General features: G+C 44.3%; 1 protein-coding gene across 1 annotated transcript; it reads left to right on the top strand.

Annotated features, from left to right (window-relative positions):
* The first annotated feature begins 1,277 nt into the window (after positions 1-1,277).
* LOC134297049 (zinc finger protein 501-like) lies at positions 1,278-18,565 on the top strand. The gene is made up of 3 exons (XM_062973559.1): positions 1,278-1,459; positions 12,516-12,598; positions 14,836-18,565. The coding sequence occupies exon 3, from the start codon at positions 14,850-14,852 to the stop codon at positions 16,068-16,070; it is 1,221 nt and encodes a 406-aa protein (XP_062829629.1). The 5' UTR covers positions 1,278-1,459; positions 12,516-12,598; positions 14,836-14,849; the 3' UTR covers positions 16,071-18,565.
* Positions 18,566-21,545: the final 2,980 nt, after the last annotated feature.

Below are 21,545 nucleotides of genomic sequence, written 5' to 3' on the forward strand. Positions count from 1 at the left end.
ATTGCCTTTGTTCTGATGGCTTGCTCCTGGGCTGCAAGGATCGGGCCTTCTGTCTCCTTCTTCAGTTTACCATTCGTGAGCCAGAGCCAGGTCTTCTCCTTATCAGCTTTTCCTTCAATTTTGTCAAGGAACTTTCCATGCAATGTTTTGTTGTGCCAGCTGTCAGCTCTAGTTTGTAGTGCGGTTTTCTTGCAGTGATTCTTTGTCTGCTGTGCTTTGAGGAGTTTCTGATTTTTGACTTCAATCAAAGCAGGTTCTTCACTTTGCTCTGCATATTCTGCCAGGGCATGTTCTTCTTCTTTGACTGCTTGTTTTACTTGTAAGAGTCCTCTGCCACCTGATCTTCTAGGCAGATATAGCCAGTCAACATCACGAGGGTGAACATTCATTGCGAGGGTGCAATGAATGATGAATGGTCATGAGTTTTCTTGTTTTTCTGTCCAAATTGTCCAGTTCCGCCTGTGTCCAATTTATAATGCCAGCAGTATATCTTATGACAGGTATGGCCCAGGTGTTTATTTATGGCCTTGTTGCCTCCATTGAGCTTGCTTTTGAGAATTTTTCTGACCCTTTGTGTGTATTCTTTGCTGACCACAGTTTTCACATGTTCATGCTTGATGTTGTCCGGCTGTAATATGCCCAGATATTTATAGGCCTCTGGCTGGTGACACTTTATTGTTTGGCCATTAGGCATATTTATGCCCTCACTTTCAATGATTTTTCCCTTCTGTCGAACATTTGTTCAAGCCAAACTCCATGCTGATATCAGTGCTAAAAATTCGGACAGTGTTAGTCAGAGACTGGATTTCAGTTTCCGTTTTCCCATACAGCTTCAGGTCATCCATGTACATCAGATGCGAAATTTTGTGAGATTTCTTAGATGTTTGATAGCAGAGATTTGTTTTTTTTGTTTTTTGTAAGATTGTTGACAGAGGGATCATGGCAATGAAAAGCAGAGGGGACAATGAGTCTCCCTGGAAAATTCCTCTCCTGATGTTGACAAGTCCATAGCTTTCATTTCCAACAAACAGTTCAGTTTTCCAGTGTTCATATTATTGTTGTTGTTGTTGTTGTTGTTGTTAAAGGCAATCCTACGACTTCCACACTCCCACAGCTTTGAACCACAGCAGCAAAAGTGGTGCCAAACTGCATTAATTCTACCTTGTAGATGCACCCACTGTTGCAAATCTCAAGCTTGCCTCTGCTGCCCCCAAACGACGTCTTTGCAAAACATGATCTTACTATTTTTTTATTTTATTTTTTTGCAAAGCCTGGGGTTGGAGGACTGCAAAACGGGACGGCGACTTCCTTTCTTTCCCCCCTTCCCGACTTCCTCTCCCCCCAGCAATTCCTGCCTATTCAATTGGTGGAGCAAAGCTGGGGATCACTGGGGAAATCTGCAGTTGCAGCAGATCTTGCAGCTCAAAAGTCATTATTTTTGCTGCACCTTTCCAGCAAGGTGAGTCCAATGCAGGTGGAAAGGGGAAGAGTTTCTTAAATAGCATTTCCCTCGGGTTGTTTTTCTTTCTGGCTTGCTTGAATGCAGAGACAAAAAGAATAGTAATGGGTGAGAGAGGGAAATCCTCCCCAGCTTACAGACCCAAGATCTGAGTTGCAAATAAGTCTCAATTGCAGACCAAGGAAAAAGATGGGGGAGAAAGTGTATTTGCATCCCGTCTATACCCTCTACCTAAAATTTACCTATTCTGAATTGCAGATATGTCTTAAATCATCCTAAGACCAAGGAGGAAGGAGGGGGAGAAAATGCATTTGCTTCCCCCATATCCAAGTTAGGTTAAAGGTTTTCCTCTGACATTAAGTCTTGTCATGTCAACTCTGGGGGTTAGTGCTCGTCTCCATTTCTAAGCCAAAGAGCCGGCGTTGTCCATAGACACCTCCAAGGTCATGTGGCCGGCATGACTGCATGGAGTGCTGTTCCCTTCCTGCTGGAGCGGTACTCCCATTGGCATGTTTTCAAACTGCTAGGTTTGCAGAAGCTGGGGCTAATAGTGGGAGCTCACCCCGCTCGCTGGATTCGAACCACTGACCTACAGTCAGCAAGTTCAGCAGCTCAGCAGTTTAACCTGCCGGTATTTCCCAAATCCACCCCTATTTTGGAGTATTTTAGATTTTCTTGTTATACAAATTGCTGCAAACAATATTTTGCCTGCTTTTAGATCTCCTCTAGTACTTAAAAGAATTGGACAAAAGCAATATTCTGCCTCACAACCTCTGAGGATGCCTGCCATGGATGTGGGCGAAACATCAGGAGAGAATACTTCTAGAACATGGCCATACAGCCCGGAAAACACACAACAACCCAATATTCTGCCTGTCTTGGGCCTGGAAGTGTTGTTGTTGTTGAAGTGTTTTTGTTGTTGTTGTTGGCGTATCTTCAAGTTGTTTCTGAATCATGACGACTCCAATGCGACATATAATGGGGTCTTCCTGGCAAGATTTATTCAGATGGGGCTCATCTTTGCCTGCCCATGAGGTTAAGAGAATGTGACTTTCACCCAAAGTCATCCAGGTGGTTTCCATGGCTGAGCAGGGTCTCTTGGCAGTATGCATTCCTCTTCATTCTTCTCTCCCCGTAAAGACTATATTTGTTTTTAATCCCTATATTTTAGGTAACCTGGATCCATGCCATGTAGGGCTTTGTAGGTCAAAACCAGAAACATGATTGGTGACCAATGGAGTGACTTTAGTATAGGTATAATATGCTCACTCTTAGGGCCCTTCCACACAACCATATAATCCAGAATATTAAAGCAGAAAATCTCACAATATCTGCTTTGAACTGGGTTATCTGAATCCACATTGCCATATATTCCAGTTCAAAGCAGAAAATGTGGAATTTTATTCAGCTGTGTGGAAGGGGACTTAGATGTTCCTACAACTAATTTGGTTGCTGTGTTTTGAACTAATTGGAGCTTCTAAACTTGGTACAGAGGTAGTCCAATGTAAAGCGCATTGCAGAAGTCCAATTTTGAAATATCTTTGAGATGGCACCTAAGTGGCATCTAAATGGTTCCGGTAACCTTACAACCTCTGAGGATGCCTGCCATAGATGTGGGCGAAACGTCAGGAGAGAATACTTCTGGAACATGGCCATACAGCCTGGAAAACACACAACAACCCTGGTTCCGGCCAGGTTTACCAGTCTGAACGTATCTCCCCCTGTGAGCCACTTCGGAGATCAGTCCCCTCCCTTCTAGCCTTCAGAAGGAAAGTAAAAACTTGGCTCTGGGATCAGGCGTTCGGTGATTAGTACATTGCAATAATAGACTTGGAATTATGGATAATTGATGACGGAACAGCCTTGGACTATGATTTTTGGATGATGTGATTTTAATATTGATTGTAATGTTTTAAATGTTTAATATGTATTCATTTTAAATTTAATTGATTTTAAGTCTCTGTTTGTATGTATTTTAAGGCATCTAATGGTTGCCATATGTAAGCCGCCTTGGGTCCCCTTTGGGGTAGAGAAAGGCGGGGTAGAAATAAGGTAAAAAAATAAATAAGTGTGAAGATTTTTGGGGGTTGTTGTATGTTTTCCAGGCTGTATGGCCATGTTCTAGAAGTATTCTCTCCTGATGTTTTGCCCACATCTATGGCAGGCATCCTCAGAGGTTGAGGATGCCTGCCATAGATGTGGGCGAAACGTCAGGAGAGAATACTTCTGGAACATGGCCATACAGCCTAGAAAACATAGAACAACCCTGTGATCCCGGCCATGAAAGCCTTCGACAACACATTAAACATTTTTGTTGATGTTTCATATATATCGTATACAAATAACATGAAGGTGATTTTATACACAGTCTTTTTAATAATTTTGCACATGAGACAAAGTTTGTGTACACTGAATCTTTGGAAAGCAAAGGCGTCACTGTACCAGATATCTATGTGGACAATTTCCAGATTTGGGAATATTTTTTATTTTGGGATTCCGGATAAGGGATGCTCAACCTGTAAAGGTGAAGAGTACATGGAATAGGGTAGCTACTAGGCTTGATCGATCCATGAAAAATTTGATTCTAAACTCGTTTCAAAACTAGAGGGGTGTGATGACCCATGGGCCTTGTAGTCCTGCTCAGGACATGGTAATTCCTGATGAAGATGAAAACTTGGGTTTTTTACCTTCCCAGTCTGAACTGGATTCCTCTCAGCCAGATCTTTCCCAGGCAGATCTGGGAACCTTGCACCTGCAAGAAAGTTGTCTCCCAGAAGTATGTCAAACAAGCCCAGAGCCTACTTCTCCCGTGTTCTTGCGCCGGGAGTTTTGTAAACAACAGAGAAGTTTGGATTCAGCTTCGCGCAGGAGTGCAAGAATTGCAGCTAAGAATGTAGCCAATTAAGACTGCTTCTCGTGAGAATCTTTAAGGAGTTTAACATCTGGTCTCAGAGTTTAGCTTTCGTTTCTGATTCCCAGAGAACTGCTTCGGTGGGAAAGTTAGACTCTATATAGGTGTTTTGCCCGCGTAGTAACTTCGCGGAGTCAATTCGTCAGCCTACGGAGCGAGTTGTGTCTGGACAGCGCGCTCCGGTTCAAGCCTCGCTCCTGCTCAAGCCTTGCCTTGCTATCCAGCCTTCGCCTTGCTTCCCAGCCTTTGTTTATCTACGGACTATGCCTTGTTTCCCAGGATCAATCCTTGCCTTGTTCCACGGATTTATCAAGTTATTCCACGGACCTTGTTCTTGTTCTTAGTTACCTTGTTCCACGTTCAAGCCTTGTTTCAAGTATCAAGTTATTTCCTAGCCTCGCTCAAGTTTCATGGACTAAAGGACCTTGTCATCTCCCCTCACTTTGCTTGTCAAAGTGAGTGTTTCGGTTATTGGATTACAACTTTGGACCTTAATATTTCTTATTGGACATTGCTTTTTTGGACTAATTCTGACCTTTCCTGAAAGGTCTAATTCTGGACTATTTTCTACACTTGTTTTTATTAACTTTATATATTCCTACAATAAAGATATTAGATAGATTCTGGCCTCTGTGTATGGTTATTGGTGCTCTGCAGCCTGGGTCGTGACAGTTTGACTCCGCCACCCTAAGCACCAATTAACCTCGGCCAGAATGTCTACCGGAACCGTACCTGGGCCGAGCGGCCAGCCGATTACCTACACCATCGACAAGGAAGAGGTGGACCGAATCCGTGATAAGCTCAATGCACAGGATGGAGAAATAAGGGGTTTGAAGGAACGCGGAGTTCGTCTTCCGGCCATGGCGTTGCCAACCAAGTTTACTGGAGAAGCTTCTAAGGTTCATGTCTTCCGTCGCCAATGTCAAGCTTATCTGGAGGCCCGTGCTGCCGAGTTTCCCCAAGAAGACATCAAAGTGGCATGGGTTTACAGTCTTCTAGACGGGCCAGCGGCCAGCTGGGCGACGGCACTGTTCGACCAAGCCTCTCCACACCTAAGATCAGCGCAACACTTCTTGGACCACCTCAAGGAGACTTGGGGAATCGAGGACAATTTGGAGGCAGCCGGTCACAAACTCCGTCGCCTTTTCCAAGGAGACAGACCTATGTCTCAGTATATAGCCGAGTTCCGAGTGCTGGCCCACAACACCGGCTGGAACGATGTAGCCCTCAGGGGACAATTCCGGGAGGGTCTCAACATTGAAATGCTGGAAGAAATCTCCAAGGTGGATCCTCCCCAGACCCTCGAGGCACTCATTGATCAATGTTTACGGGCTGAAGTCATGATTGCCAACAGGAAACAGTGGGTTCGAGGCCAGGGCAGTAGAGCCGGGGCAAAACCCCCCGCTCCCGCCAGCGTTCAGCCACGTCCGGTGTGGAGACCCCCACCGCCAACCCCATACCCCAGAGGAGGCGAGGAGGTGCCGATGCAGTTGGGCAATGTGCGTCCCAGACTAGATGCCGCCGAGAAGGCCCGTCGTCAACGCTTAAACCTCTGCTGGTACTGCGGGAACGGGGGCCACTTCGCCAGAGAGTGCCCAGCCAAAGGGAAGCCTGCCGCCCGTCTTGCGGCGGCGTCCTCCACGGAGACGAAGGCGTCTGAGCCGACTGGCACACAGCCGGCGGGGGAAGCCAACGACCGGGTGTAGAGGGGCTCGCCAACCCGGTCAAAAAATCCATCCAAGAGCCGCCAACCGGGGTCCTGTTCCTTCTCGTGGTCACATTATGGTCAGCAAAAAGGGGACCCGTCATGATCCACGCCATGATAGACTCTGGAGCTACCAACAATTTCATCGATAGAGAGTATGCCGACTCTCTGGGATTACAATATCATGATTTCAAGAATGCCCGTGTGGTGCAAGCCATAGACGGCCGTCCCCTCAAGACGGGCCCCGTAAGTCAGTGGTCGGAACCCACCAGGATGTGGATAAGGGAACATATGGAAGAGATTTCCTTCTTTGTTACCGAGGTTCCCCATTTCCCTGTGATTTTGGGAATTCCATGGCTGACTCTCCACGACCCTAACATCTCCTGGTCCAACAGAGAACTGCAGTTTGCTTCACCGTACTGCCAAAACCATTGCCTCGTAGCCAAGGTATGCCATGCCACAGACACCGAGCCCATCATCACCTTGCCAAAGAAGTACTCCGAGTATTGGGATGTATTCAATGAGAAAGAAGCCGAAAAATTACCCCCACATAGACCTTATGACTGTGCCATTGACTTGGTGGAGGGGGCCCCGATCCCGCGAGGGCATCTCTACTCCCTGACTGAACCAGAGCAAGAAGCTCTCAGGGAATTCCTAGAGACAAACCTTCGCAAGGGATTCATCAGACCCTCTCAATCCCCAGCCGCCTCCCCAGTGATGTTTGTGAAGAAGAAGTCAGGGGAACTACGCTTGGTGGTGGACTACAGAGCATTGAACAATATCACCAAGCGGAACAGCTATCCCCTGCCTTTAATCTCGGATCTACTGGATCGGCTTCGAGGAGCCAAGGTTTACACCAAGCTGGATCTTCGGGGGGCTTACAACTTAATTCGCATCAGGGAAGGGGACGAGTGGAAGACCGCCTTCCAGACCAAATTCGGATTATTTGAGTCCCGAGTTATGAATTTCGGTTTATGCGGAGCCCCCGCAACGTTCCAGCATTTTGTCAATGACATTTTTCAGGACTATCTAGACAGGTTCTTGATAATCTACCTGGACGATTTTTTGGTGTTTTCCAGATCACAATCAGAACATGAGAACCACGTCAAAATGGTGTTACAACGATTGCGGGATCATGGACTTTATGCCAAGCTGGAAAAATGCGCTTTTGATCTACAAGAGGTAGATTTCCTTGGTTACCGCATCTCGCCTCTAGGGCTTTCCATGGATCCAGCCAAAGTTTCAGCAGTATTGGAATGGCGGGCGCCAACTAACAAGAAAGAGGTGCAGCGTTTCTTGGGGTTCGCGAACTACTACCGCAAGTTCATTCCAGATTTTGCCCGCTGGTCCGACCCCATCACTAGCTGCATCCGTGGAAAGCAGCCTTTCCGCTGGACTGATCAAGCAGAGAAAGGGTTCCAGCAACTAAAGAAACTATTCACCTCCCAGCCAATTCTACAGCACCCAAATCCTGGAACCCCTTTTGTGGTGCAAGCGGACGCCTCTGATGTGGCAATTGGGGCTGTACTCTTACAACCGGTGGGAGATCACCTCCACCCCTGTGCCTTTTATTCTCGTCAACTAACCACACCAGAGAGGAATTACACCATTTGGGAAAAAGAACTACTGGCCATAAAGGCAGCCTTTGAAACTTGGAGACATTGGCTAGAAGGGGCCAAATTTCCCATTGAAGTCCACACTGATCATCGTAATCTAGAACATCTAAGAACTGCCCGCAAACTAAATCAGAGGCAGCAACGTTGGGCTTTATTCTTTGAACGTTTCAACTTCCAGATCCATTATGTGACCCCAGCCCAAACCAAGCAAGCAGACGCCCTGTCACGTAAACCGGAATACGCTGCAGGACGCAAGGAGACCTTTGAATCCCAACTGCTACAACCTGAGAACTTTGCCACGCTCACGGTGGGGAACACCAAATCCATTCCCATTGGTTCAACTTCCCCTACTCCAGGACCCATCTGTGCTCAAGAAATCAGGGCTAGTCAGCAAGCAGATGCCTGGGCGCAGGACCAACTTCGCCAAGGTCTGCATTTCCCCTTTTCGCTTAAAGATGGGCTGCTCTGCTATAGAAATCATGTCTATATCCCACCCGGACCGGGCAGGGAAAAGGCGCTTCGTCTGTGTCATGACTGCAAACCAGCAGGGCACTTCGGACTATTTAAAACTATGCATCTGATCCTAAGGGATTTTTGGTGGCCCAAGATCCGCAAGGATGTGGAAAAATATGTCAACACCTGCCCAGTATGCCAGCGCTCCAAGATACGAAGGGAGAAGCCCTCAGGGCTTTTACACCCCCTTCCTACCCCATCTCGCCCATGGGAAATAATTTCCGCGGATTTCATCACTGACCTACCACCTTCCTGTGGGTTCACCACGATCTTAGTGGTGGTGGACCTATTCACCAAGTTAGCCCATTTCATTCCCTGCGAAGGCCTCCCCACGGCCAAGGAAACTGCGGATTTATTTCTTCAACATGTCTTCAGACTACATGGATTGCCCAAGAGTTTAGTCACAGACCGTGGATCTCAATTCACCTCTCGTTTTTGGAAGGCACTACAAAAACTATTGGGCATAGACTCTCGCTTATCTTCAGCTCATCATCCCCAAACAGATGGGCAAACGGAGCGCACCAATGCCACTTTGGAGCAGTATCTTCGCTGTTATGTAAACTATCAACAGGACAATTGGGCTTCTCTGTTACCACTGTCTGAGTTTGCCTACAACAATGGAGTTCAAGCTTCTACAAAAGAAACGCCGTTCTTTGCAAACTACGGCTTCCATCCACGTTTCTTTCCCCCTGTCATTGAAACTTCAGAGGTTCCCGCAGCAGAGGATTGGCTGCAGGAACTCACAGCGGTGCAACAACTTTTGCTCCAGCAACTGGACCAAGCCAAGGAGGACTATAAACGCCACGCTGACAAACATCGCCAGCCGGGTCCCGAAATCAAGGTAGGAGATCGGGTTTTCCTGTCCACTCGCTTTCTGCCCTCCCACCGCCCTTGCCGGAAGTTAGATGCCCGTTTCATTGGCCCCTATCCAGTGGTGGCGCAATTAAACCCCGTGACTTTCAAACTCCAACTTCCGCGTTCAATGCGCATTCACCCAGTGTGTCACCGCTCCCTGCTCCTTCCGGCGGATGGTGTGCGTCCTGATACAGACCAACCGGCCCCCCCTCCTGTTTTGATGAATGGGGAGGAGGAGTTCGAGGTTGAGGACATTTTGGATTCTCGCTTTCACCGCCGCCGCCTACAATATCTCATTGACTGGGTGGGTTTTGGCCCTGAAGAACGCTCTTGGGAAGACGCCTCCACAGTCCATGCTCCTGATCTAACCCGTCGCTTTCATCAGACCTATCCCGCCAAGCCGCGACCTCGCGCCTCGGGGAGAGGGCCCCAGTTTGGGAGGGGCCTTGAGGAGGGGGATAGTGTGATGACCCATGGGCCTTGTAGTCCTGCTCAGGACATGGTAATTCCTGATGAAGATGAAAACTTGGGTTTTTTACCTTCCCAGTCTGAACTGGATTCCTCTCAGCCAGATCTTTCCCAGGCAGATCTGGGAACCTTGCACCTGCAAGAAAGTTGTCTCCCAGAAGTATGTCAAACAAGCCCAGAGCCTACTTCTCCCGTGTTCTTGCGCCGGGAGTTTTGTAAACAACAGAGAAGTTTGGATTCAGCTTCGCGCAGGAGTGCAAGAATTGCAGCTAAGAATGTAGCCAATTAAGACTGCTTCTCGTGAGAATCTTTAAGGAGTTTAACATCTGGTCTCAGAGTTTAGCTTTCGTTTCTGATTCCCAGAGAACTGCTTCGGTGGGAAAGTTAGACTCTATATAGGTGTTTTGCCCGCGTAGTAACTTCGCGGAGTCAATTCGTCAGCCTACGGAGCGAGTTGTGTCTGGACAGCGCGCTCCGGTTCAAGCCTCGCTCCTGCTCAAGCCTTGCCTTGCTATCCAGCCTTCGCCTTGCTTCCCAGCCTTTGTTTATCTACGGACTATGCCTTGTTTCCCAGGATCAATCCTTGCCTTGTTCCACGGATTTATCAAGTTATTCCACGGACCTTGTTCTTGTTCTTAGTTACCTTGTTCCACGTTCAAGCCTTGTTTCAAGTATCAAGTTATTTCCTAGCCTCGCTCAAGTTTCATGGACTAAAGGACCTTGTCATCTCCCCTCACTTTGCTTGTCAAAGTGAGTGTTTCGGTTATTGGATTACAACTTTGGACCTTAATATTTCTTATTGGACATTGCTTTTTTGGACTAATTCTGACCTTTCCTGAAAGGTCTAATTCTGGACTATTTTCTACACTTGTTTTTATTAACTTTATATATTCCTACAATAAAGATATTAGATAGATTCTGGCCTCTGTGTATGGTTATTGGTGCTCTGCAGCCTGGGTCGTGACAAGGGGGCAGTTTTTCGTTTTTGTTGCTAATAACGAATTTGGCCCCCAAAATTTTTCGAAATTAACGAAAATTCGTTATTTTCTAAATTAATTCGTTAATGGCGGACGCGCATGCGCGGTGGCCCAAAAACAGCCCGAAGGGGGGGGGACTTAGGGGGCTCTCCCGCCCTCATTTTTTGAGTGATCTTCTTCAAACTTGGTACAGTGGTAGAACACATTTAACACTGATAGCTCACCAAAATGTGGAACGTTTCCCTTATCTTCTGATTTTTGGCAAATTTTCATAGCTTTTATAATAAACCATTTTTTAATAATTGCAGAAATCTGTTCCTGGTTTGAAAGTCTTATTTCCTGTTAAATTGGGTTGTCTTTACTGTGAAAGTCATTGTTCTACTTCAGAAACTTTGTTTTTGTGGCTGAAACTTTGTTAAATTGGTGTGTGTGTGATATATATTGTGTATATATATATATATATATATATAGTCCCTGCTTGTGTGTGTGTGTGTGTGTGTGTGTGTGAGTGTGTGTGTGTAGGTAAAGGTAAAGGTATCCCTTGACGTTAAGTTCAGTCATGTCTGACTCTGGGGGTTGGTGCTCATCTCCATTTCTAAGCCCAAGAGCCAGTGTTGTCCATAGACACCTCCAAGGTCATGTGGCCGGCATGACTACATGGAGTGCCATTACCTTCCCAGAAACACCCAGAAAATGGGAATTCCAGACAGGAAACAATCAGGGCCAGCTAATACCTCCCAACAAAGGATTCCCCCAGGTAGGAAGCAGCCAGGCTTTGAAGCTGCAAGGCTATTCAATGCTAATCAAGGTGACCAATTGCAACATTCACACTTGCCTCCCACAGACAAGAGTTCTTTCTCCCACTCTGGACCTTCCACAGATATATAAACCCCACTTGCCTAGCTTCGCACAGACGTCAAAACCTCTATGTCTGCCACAGATGTGGGTGAAACGTCAGGAGCGAATGCTTCTGGCACATGGCCATAGAGCCCGGAATACATACCACAACAGTGTGATCCCGGCCATGAAAGCTTTCGACAACACAACCACAGTATCCATTCAAGTTCATGTAGCGTGGTATGGACTGGAGACCTGTATTGGGGGGAGGGAGGGTGCGAATCTGGGCCCCTGGGAGCAGCCGAGGACGGGCCTGGCCCACACCCCCTCGCATCCCGGGCCTCTTCCTCCTCACCGCCGGGCCCCTCTCGGTCTCTCCAGGCCTGAGCTGAGGCGAGGCGGCGGCCATTTCCCCCCTCCGTCTTCCTCCTCCTCCTCGGCCTCCTTCCCCCTCGCCCCCTCCCATTGGCTGAGGGGCAAAAGGAAAGGAGTTTGGGTGATTTGCAAAAGCTTTTTTTTCTTAACGAAAAAAACGAAGAAATAAGAAAAAACGGCCTCTCGCGATTCGAAACCGCGATATCCAGACGTGTGGACAACCAAGGTTCTATATTGCTTCAAAACAAACGAAAATAACGAATTAATAACGGGTAACGGGAAAATCGAATTATTTGAGCAAGCCTAGTAGCTACTAGAAAGGGAGCCTTCTTATTGGTGGCTTCTTATTTTGCTGGAAGCTCTTTCCAGAGAGGTGTGAATTGCACCTGCTTTTTTGGGCTCCTGGAACAGGCAAAGAGCATTATTAATAAGCTTTTCCCATTCATTTTAATCCTGCTGATTGTTTCATGCTGGAAAGGAAAGGGGAAGGGGTGGAAAGAAAGACAGACAGCCATCTCAAGTCCCAACTTTGGGGGGAAAGCAGGACATAAATAAACCAATAGTTATTCCCCTCCCCAATTCACCCCTTTTGTTTGATTGCTGTAAACTGTGCAAACAAAATATAGGACTAGAAAAGCCTTTGGATAGACCCAGCAGGCCTCTTTGTATGTCATTGTCTGTTCTTATTTATTTTAAATTTTACTTTGAATTCTCCATTAATAAGCTGTCTTAGGATATATGACAAATAGGTGCCATGTAAAATGCTTATAGTAATTATTATGTATTTCTCTGTCAACAGGTGAGGCTGTGGATCAGTGGCGCAGCATAAAACTTTCGATGCAGACCACGTCAGTGCTTGGCATCTCCAGTTAAAAGGATCAGGTAACAAAGAGGGGATGTTCCTACCAGCAAACCTCAAAGGGGACAGGACTAAATAAGAAAAGGCAAAGGGGTCTCTCAAAATTCCCTAATCAATGTTTCCAGTCTTTCTGCCAAATGACATGCTTGGGTAGGAATTCCAAACACACATGTTTGACATTATCAACAGACCCATTCCCCAGGAAGGAAACTGATAATTAAAACCTTCATCCACTTCATCAATCCCCCTCCACAAACTCGTAATTTCATGCAGGCCTAACTCCAAAATATATAAATCTAGGGTTTCCAGATTGGACACTGGGGAGGATGGTTGTGTAGAAGAGGAAATTTCAGCTTGCGTTGCTGAAGTAACAAGCAACTCCTATTGAAAACTGATGGATTGTGTAGGAAAGAAGATCTCCAGTTTTCATTCTGAGAACCCTAGCAATAATCTAGGGAACAAAAACATATTCCTCCCGAAACATCCACATGAAATTAAATACAACATTCTCACTCTTCTTTGGATTCACTCTTAACACTACAAAACATCTGGACTGCCTGTCTATCTGTCTTTCTCTTCTATGTTAAAAGGCAGTTTCATCGAGCATGCTGCTAAGCAATGTTGGAAATAGCAACCTTCTACAAGCCTCCTATATCAGTTATTTGTTATGTATATACTTGCGATTGTTTACTATATTGTATATATATATATATTGGTATGCAGTTTTCCCCATAGCTCTATGTTGTTTGAGGTTGTGGGAAGGACTACAGACCATGCGACCAGATCTGGGACTATTCAGACTGAGACTCCATTTAGAAGCCAGTACAATTGAGTATAGTATAGTAGTCAGTATGCATCAGTCAATCAGTACAGTATGTAGTTGAGTTTTAAATGCTGCAGAAGTCAGTATGCATTAGAAGTTAGTTGAGTACAGTGTGCATCAGAAGAGTTAGTTTGTATGCAACAGAGAAGAGACTGAAACAGAATGCTTAAAGAACAGGCTGTTTAAACTTTGAACCAATAACCAATGTACCTGTATGCTGAATACATGAAATTTTGTAAGTAAATCAACTGCATTAACTTTTAACGAAGATTTTTTATTTTTTGGTCTCTTGAGAGCATGATTTAAAAGCAAAAGTTTTTTATGGGATAGTAGATGTTTCCTTTTGGGCAACTGAAATAACACTTCTGAAGATCTGCTATATATTTTATGCATTGGCATATCTTTGTTTCTAACAGTTCAAAGAGAAAACCAGGGATATCAGTCTAACAACTGAGAAACCTAAATTGCCTTGCATGAATACTAGTGGATGTTTACCACTAAGGACAAGATTCACTCAAGCAAGTTTTTAACTTGTTAGGAAGATCATACTTTACAAAAGGTTATGATTATTCCAAATAGTGTGAATGCCCATTGATCTCCAAAAAGGGTCATGCTTCCAAATGGCCATGTAGATTGTAGTTTTCCAAAAGGTTATGATCTCTAAAAAGGTCATACTTTTTCAAAAGGCAAAGTATCTGCTCCAGGTCTACCATGCTCAAGAACATGGCTTGATAGAAACTGGAGTCACCAAAAATATAGAAAAAATATTTTTCAAAAAACACAACCAGGAAGGCTACTGGAGATCTTAGGAGATACCAAAGGATCTAGCTGGAGGAGAGAATCATGGTGCTTAGAGATTAAGAGAGTTTTGGCCAAATCAAATATAGAGGACTATAATAATAATAATAATAATAATAATAATAATAATAATAATAATAATAATAAAAATCTTTATTTATACCCCGCCACCATCTTCCCGAAGGTTCTGGGCGGTTCACTGAAGCACTCCAAGTGCTGCATATAAACAACAATACATAAGTATATAGTAATAATAATAATAATAACAACAACTTTATTTTTATACCCCGTCTCTATCTCCCCAAAGGGGACTCAGGTCAGCTTACATGGGGCCACGCCCGAATACAAACAATAGCAATATAAAACACAACAATAGACAAAAGACATGCACAATTATAAAAATTTAAACATATAGGTATAAAAACAACAACACACATAAAAACCCAGCTAATAAAATTGTAAAAACTATAAAATTTCCTAAAATGCAGTAGAACCTGCGAATAAAGCTAGCTATCTGCAGTAACAAATCAAAGTGCGGAGTCACACAATTGGTGGATTGGATACACACTGCCCATTCCTGGAAGATAGGTTGGTTTGTGTTTTGATTTGTCTCTCTCCTTTTTTCTCTCAATATTTCAGGCATTGGCAGACAAATGAGCGAAATCGAGGAAGTTGCTGAACCAAAAGGCCCCGAGCACATGGAACAATATGAGTCATTACTAGCAAACGCTGAAGACATTGCCGGATTCCATGAAGTGGAACGAATCTGTGAGATTCAATGCCAAACAGATGATCCAGCAGGGATCATCCCGGATTTACAGGTGGGTGGTGGCTCTGTGGAAGGGACTTCCTATATATGCTCTGACTGTGGAAAAAGTTTCTACAGTATCTCTAGCCTCATCAGCCACCAGAAAAGGAATCACTCGGGAGAAAAGCCGTACAAATGTCCGGACTGCGGGAGGAGCTTTCACCAGAGTTCGGATCTTGTTAAACATGAAAGGATCCACACGGGAGAGAAACCATACCAGTGCTCTGTGTGTGAAAAGCGGTTCAACCAACGCTCCTATCTTATAGTTCATGAACGTTTCCATACGGCAGAAAAGCCATACAAATGCTTCTTGTGTGGGAAGAGCTTCTGTTCCAACGCACATCTCATGACTCATCAAAGAACCCATACTGGCGAGAGACCTTACCAATGCCCCGATTGCGGCAAAAGGTTCACAACCAGTTCAAACTTTGTCAATCATAAGAAGACTCATACAGAGGAAAAACCATACAATTGCTCCCTTTGTGAGAAAAGTTTCAAGCGAAGCTCGAACCTGATCCAACATGAGAGAACCCACACAGGCGAGAAACCCTATACTTGCCTCACCTGTGGGGAAAGCTTTACTTCGAACTCAGGCCTTGTGAAACATCAGAGAAGCCACACAGGGGAGAGACCGTACACATGCTCTTACTGCGGCAAAAGCTTCAGTCAGAGCATGATTCTCACACAACACAAGAGGACTCACACTGGGGAGAAACCCTGCAAGTGTCCGGCTTGTGGGAAGAGCTTCCGTTCCAGCTCGGACCTGGTCAAACACAAAAGGATCCACACAGGGGAGAAGCCGTACAAATGCTCACTGTGCGGCAAAAGCTTCACGACCAGTTCGGATGTGGTGAAGCACGAAAGGACCCACACGGGCGAGAAGCCGTACAAGTGTGGGACTTGTGGGAAAAGTTTCAGCCAGAGCACGCACCTTATGCAACACCAGAGAATTCATACTGGAGAGAAACCCTACACCTGTCTCACTTGTGGGAGATGCTTTACTTGCAGCGCACATCTTGTGGTCCATAAAAGAACCCACAAAGAGGGAGAGGCCCCCAAAACATAGATATCTTCTGGTTGGGGTGGACAGAGCAGGGAGATCATATTGCTGTATATACTCATGCATAAGTCAACTGAAAAGTTTCTATCTATTTCTACTGGGTGGAAGCCATCAATGCTGAGTTTCCTAATCCAAAATGCGTTGTTTTCAAGAATGCTTGCCATGGGGCTACCCTGTGTGGTTTCAGTCCCTTACGAGGAGCCCACATTACCTCTGAACTTGGGTGGAGGCCTTGGATGGTAGCTATTGGGAGAACAAGACAGAAAGGCCCCTTATTGTACAACTGATCCTCAGGTTTCGCTGGCTTGTTCACCTCCATTTTCATTTATTGCAGGGAGGGAAGAAAAAGCAACAAATCAAAGCATAGCAGATTTCTTTTTTAAAAGTGCTTTTAAAAATTTCTTAGCATATATACTTGTGTATAAGTTAACTTATTGTACAAGCTGAGGGCAAGTTTTGGGGCCAAAATTATGGATTTTTATTTTTATTTATTGTGTCAGAAGCGAACCGGGGGTACAGTTGTAATGTATTTTAAAACATTAAAACTTGGCATTATACTAAATGTCCTTTGACTAGTTAGCTGACCACTTGGAGTGCCTCTGGTGTTGCTATAAGAAGGTTCTCCATTGTGCATGTGGCAGGGCTCAGGCTGCATTGAAGTAATATAATAATAATAATAAAACTTTATTTATACCCCGCCACCATCTCCCCAACGGGGACTCGGAGTGGCTTACATGGGGCCATGCCCAAAACAATACAATATAAACAGCATATAAAAGAACAACACATCACAATACAATAAGCAATACAATAAATAATAATATCCATTACAAAATAAAACAAGGAGACAATGAAAAACAAGGGCAGACCACATGATCATTAAGTTAAAAACTCGTCCCATTTGTTGTCCCATTTCTTAAGGTTGGCTGTTCAGTACCTTCCAAGTTGCCCAGTCTTCTGTGTGACCAGGAGGGAGTTTCTCATGCAATATCAACCACTGATTGAGGTTCCGGGTTTTAGCCTGCCACTTTTGGACTCTTGCTTGCTGAGATTTTCCTGCAAGTATCTCTGAAGATTTTAGAACTCTATTTCTTGATTTAACGAGTTGGCTTGCTGGCTGATATCTGAACAGGGGATGGGCCAGAGATGTCAATGCCTTGGTCCTTTCATTACAGGCTGCTACTTCCCGGCAGATGTCAGGTGGTGCAATACTAGCTAAACGGTATAATTTCTGTAGTGGTGTAGGTGTAGTCATGCTGTGATAATGTGCCATGTCTCATTAAGAGCCATATCCATTGTTTTAACAGTGAGATGTGTTCCGCATTAGGCATGCGTATTCAGCAGCAGAGCAGCAAAGCACAATGGCAAATGTCTTCACTGTGTCTGGATTTTTATATGACTCATAGATAAGCCAAGGGTCATTCTGTGGAGAGGGAAAAGCAGCAATGCCATTTCAGGAGGTCTGGTGCCAGTGGCTGCTGGTGCCATTTTCTAACCAAGACATTCAGAAAGACCACTAGTGGCATCATAGGAGAAAGAGTATAGGGAGTTGGTCTTTCACTTACATTTTCCCAGAATGAACTAAGCTCTTGCCTTTCACCACTCACCTCAGAGAAGGGGATAGCTCTTTTAAAAAAATAAAAGTTAAGGTACAGTGTTCACATTGATAAGTGGATACGTAAATCCAATTTGGCGGGGGGGGGGGGGGGAAGGGTGTTGACATTTTGGTTAAAATTTCTAGACTTATACATGAATATTTACAGTATCAGCTGAGCCTGAAATGAACCCATGCAAAAAAAGAAACGAAGTGTTCTATGCAGTGCCTAAACCAAACTGAATATAATTAGAACCCAATTGAGAGGGCAGCATAAGCAAACAAATCAACTAAGAACTGTTCTTATTGTGAATGAAAATAATTTTTCAAGCCACTAGGAGAAAGCCATACAGCCTTCAGACCATGAGAATAAGAATCAGCATGTTCTTGTGGCCTGCTGCACCTAAATCTAAGACAAGAATATTTTAAGTGTCAACATCCCTGGAGAATGCTTTCCCACCTTTCTACTTTCTGGTATGATAAGAGAGAAATGGAAGCTGAAAAGACTGGAACTTGAATGAGTTCAGCATAGTGGACGCCATGCAGGGTCAGCCCTGGTTAGTATTTGGAAGGCAGACTGCCAATACATAACATTTTTCATAAGAAGGAAGCGATAAAATCGCCTCTAAGTATTCTCTGTCTAAGAAACCCCTATGAAATTCATGGGGTTTGCTATTGAGAGGTAATGAAAGGCACATATGCAAACACGCACAGTGATGTGGGAATGCGTAAAATAGGTGCAAGGTCAACATGTAATTTTGAGCAAAAGCCATGGCACCTGGGTCTAGAGGTGAAAAAAGACCAGCAGGGAGAAAATTCATATGAAATTACAATAATTGGTGCAGAAGTAAAGGAAATTCATGCATTAATGTTTGTAGTTCCTTTGTAATAAATAGATATGAGTTTGTGTTGTCTCTACAAGCCTTCATTTGGTGAGAATGTTGACCTTGTTGAGCAAGAACATTACCGGGAAAGAGATTCCATGTAAATACCTGTATTTACTCGAGTCTAGTCCGCTGTCGAATCTAATGCACACCTCAATTTTCAAAACTTTGAAACCCCCAAAAGTATTTGCTGGCGAATGTAGTGTGCAGTGGCAAAAAGTGAATTCTTTATTATTTGGCCAAAAAGGTGTGCATTGCAGTTGCTACCTGCGTAGAATTTTTTAAAACACAAATGTTAGAGCACCAAATCTTTAAGCAACAGAAAGGAAAATGTTGGGGTGCATCTATGCTGCAGAATAAATGCACCACAACATTTTCCTTTCTGTTGCTTAAAGATTTGCTGCAGAATAAATCCACTTTAACTGCCTTGGTTTAATGCTATGGAATCCTGGGGGCTATAGCTTGACAAGGTCTTGAGCCTTCTCTGCCAAAGAAGGCTGATGCCTCACCCAATTACAAATCACAGGATTGTATAGCATTGAGCCCTGGCCATTGAATTAGAGACGACATCCCTCAAAGAGGAGCTCCAGATGCAACTCATGAAGCACCTTCCCCTTTTGCTTTGGCTGTATGATGCGAATCTAATATGCACCCCAATTTAGGCAAGGTCATTTAGCCAAAAAGGTGAGCATTAGATTTGAGTAAATATGATATTAGGAAAAACTTACTGATGGTCAAGAGTTCTTGACAGTTAAATACACTGTCATATTGGTGCATGGTGGGGTGTCTCTGGAGATATTTGAACAAACTGGATAGTCATCTGTCAGGAGTGCTTTGATTGTGTATTCTTTTATAGCAGAATGGGTTGGGCTGGATGGCTCTTGGGCTCTCTATCATCATAATGTATGTCTTCCAAATACAGACTATGATTGACCTGGGCACAGTATATTATTTGAGAACACAGAAATGCTTGATCACTCCAACAACTATCATGTCAGACTATACAGAGAAGCCACTGAAATTCACAAGCATGTGGACAATTTCAACAGAAAGGAGGAAACCATGAAAATGAACAAAATCTGGCTACCAGTATTAAAAAACTCAAAAATCAGAACAGTAAATAAGAAGCAACACTCTGAGACATGGGAACTAGGGGCAGCTAACAAAGGATGCCAGGCAGAAAGTAGCCAGTAGATGAAGCCATTCAATGCAAATTAGGGTGATTAACTGCAACATTCACGCTGGCCTCCAACTGACAAGAGTTCTTCCCTCACCCTGGAATTTCTAGAGATATATATAAACCTTCCTTGCTGAGTTTCTCCATACCTCACAACCTGCCTGTCATAGATGTGGGCGAAACGTCAGGAGAGAATACTTCTAGAACATGGCCGTACAGCCCGGAAAACATACAACAATCCTATGATTGTTTTCCGAGGGTAGAGTCTTGGTGATGAGTCTGTAAGTGACTGTAGATACCTATTCTTGACCTGGATGTTCTTCCACAGTGAGGACATTGGTTTCAAGGTGGAAGGCAGTCCTGACGAGCGTTGGCTTGACGCACCTTCTCCCTTTCATCCTCCAATCATGCCTCTTCGAATTCCACAGCACTGTTGGTCACAGCTGACCTCCAGTGAGAACGCTCAAGGACCAGGGCTTCCCAGTTCTCAGTGTTTATTCCACATTTTTGAAAGTTGGCTTTAAGCCCATATTTAAATCTCTTTACCTGTCCACAAACTTTCCATTTTCCGTTCTTGAGTTGGGAGTAGAGTAACTGCTTTGGGAGACAGTGATCAGACATTCGGACAACATGGCCAGTCCAGCGGAGTTGATGGCGTAGGAGCATCGCTTCAATGCTGGTGGTCTTTGCTTCTTCCAGGACACTGATATTTGTCTGCCTGTCTTTCCAAGAGATTTGCAGGATTCTTCTGAGGCAACGCTGATGGAATTGTTCTAGGAGTTGATTGTGACATCTGTAGACAGTCCATGTTTTTGCAGGCATATAGCAGGGTTGGGAGGACAATAGCTTTACAAACAAGCACCTTGGTATCCCTACGGGTGTCTCAATCCTCAAATAGTCTGCTTCATTCAAAAAGATGCTCCACTTGCAGAGCTCACCTTGATGTCAGCCTTTTTTTAGTTTCCCTTAACCCAAATGCTTTTGAGCAGCAGTGTTCTGGAATTTGGATATTTTTGGACTATCTTCACATATACATACATAATGGGATACTATGGAGGTGAGACCCAAGTCTAAACACAATATTCCTTTATATATTCCTATATACCTTCTGTACCATCTGAGGGTAATTTTAGACACAAAATTTTAAACGAGTGTGTCCTAAGGTTTGTGTACACATGGAAACATCAGAAAGCAAAGGTGTCTCTATCTCAGCCGTCTTATGTGGATAGTTAATGGAGACTTCTGGATAAGGGACCTCCAAGATGTAGTAATAATAGGTTGCTGTGAGGTTTCCAGGCTGTATGGCCATCTTCCAGAAGCATTCTCTCCTGACGTTTCATCCAAATTTATGACAGGCATCCTCAGAGGTTGTGAGGTCTGCTGGAAACTAGGCAAGTGGGGTTTATATATACCTGTGGAATAATGTCCAGGATGGGGGAAAGAACTCTTGTCTGTTGGAGGCAAGTGTGAATGCTGCAATTGATCACCTTGATTAGCATTGAATATTTATTATGTATTTATTTACAACATTTTTACCCCGCCTTTCTTACCCAAGGGGACTCAAGGCGGCTTACAACACCCGGCAAAATTCAATGCCAAACAATCTATAAAATTAACAACACATTTAAAACCATTAACAGTAATCAGTAAAAAATACATTATAGAAACATTAAAAACATATAAATGACTTAATTCCATTCTTCCAAGAACCTTGTACAGTAGAGTCTCACTTATCCAACATAAACGGGCCGGCAGAATGTTGGATAAGCGAATATGTTGGATAATAAGGAGAGATTAAGGAAAAGCCTATTTAAACATCAAATTAG

This window comes from Anolis carolinensis, chromosome 2, assembly GCF_035594765.1.
Source record: "Anolis carolinensis isolate JA03-04 chromosome 2, rAnoCar3.1.pri, whole genome shotgun sequence".
NCBI classification, from domain to species: domain Eukaryota; kingdom Metazoa; phylum Chordata; class Lepidosauria; order Squamata; family Dactyloidae; genus Anolis; species Anolis carolinensis.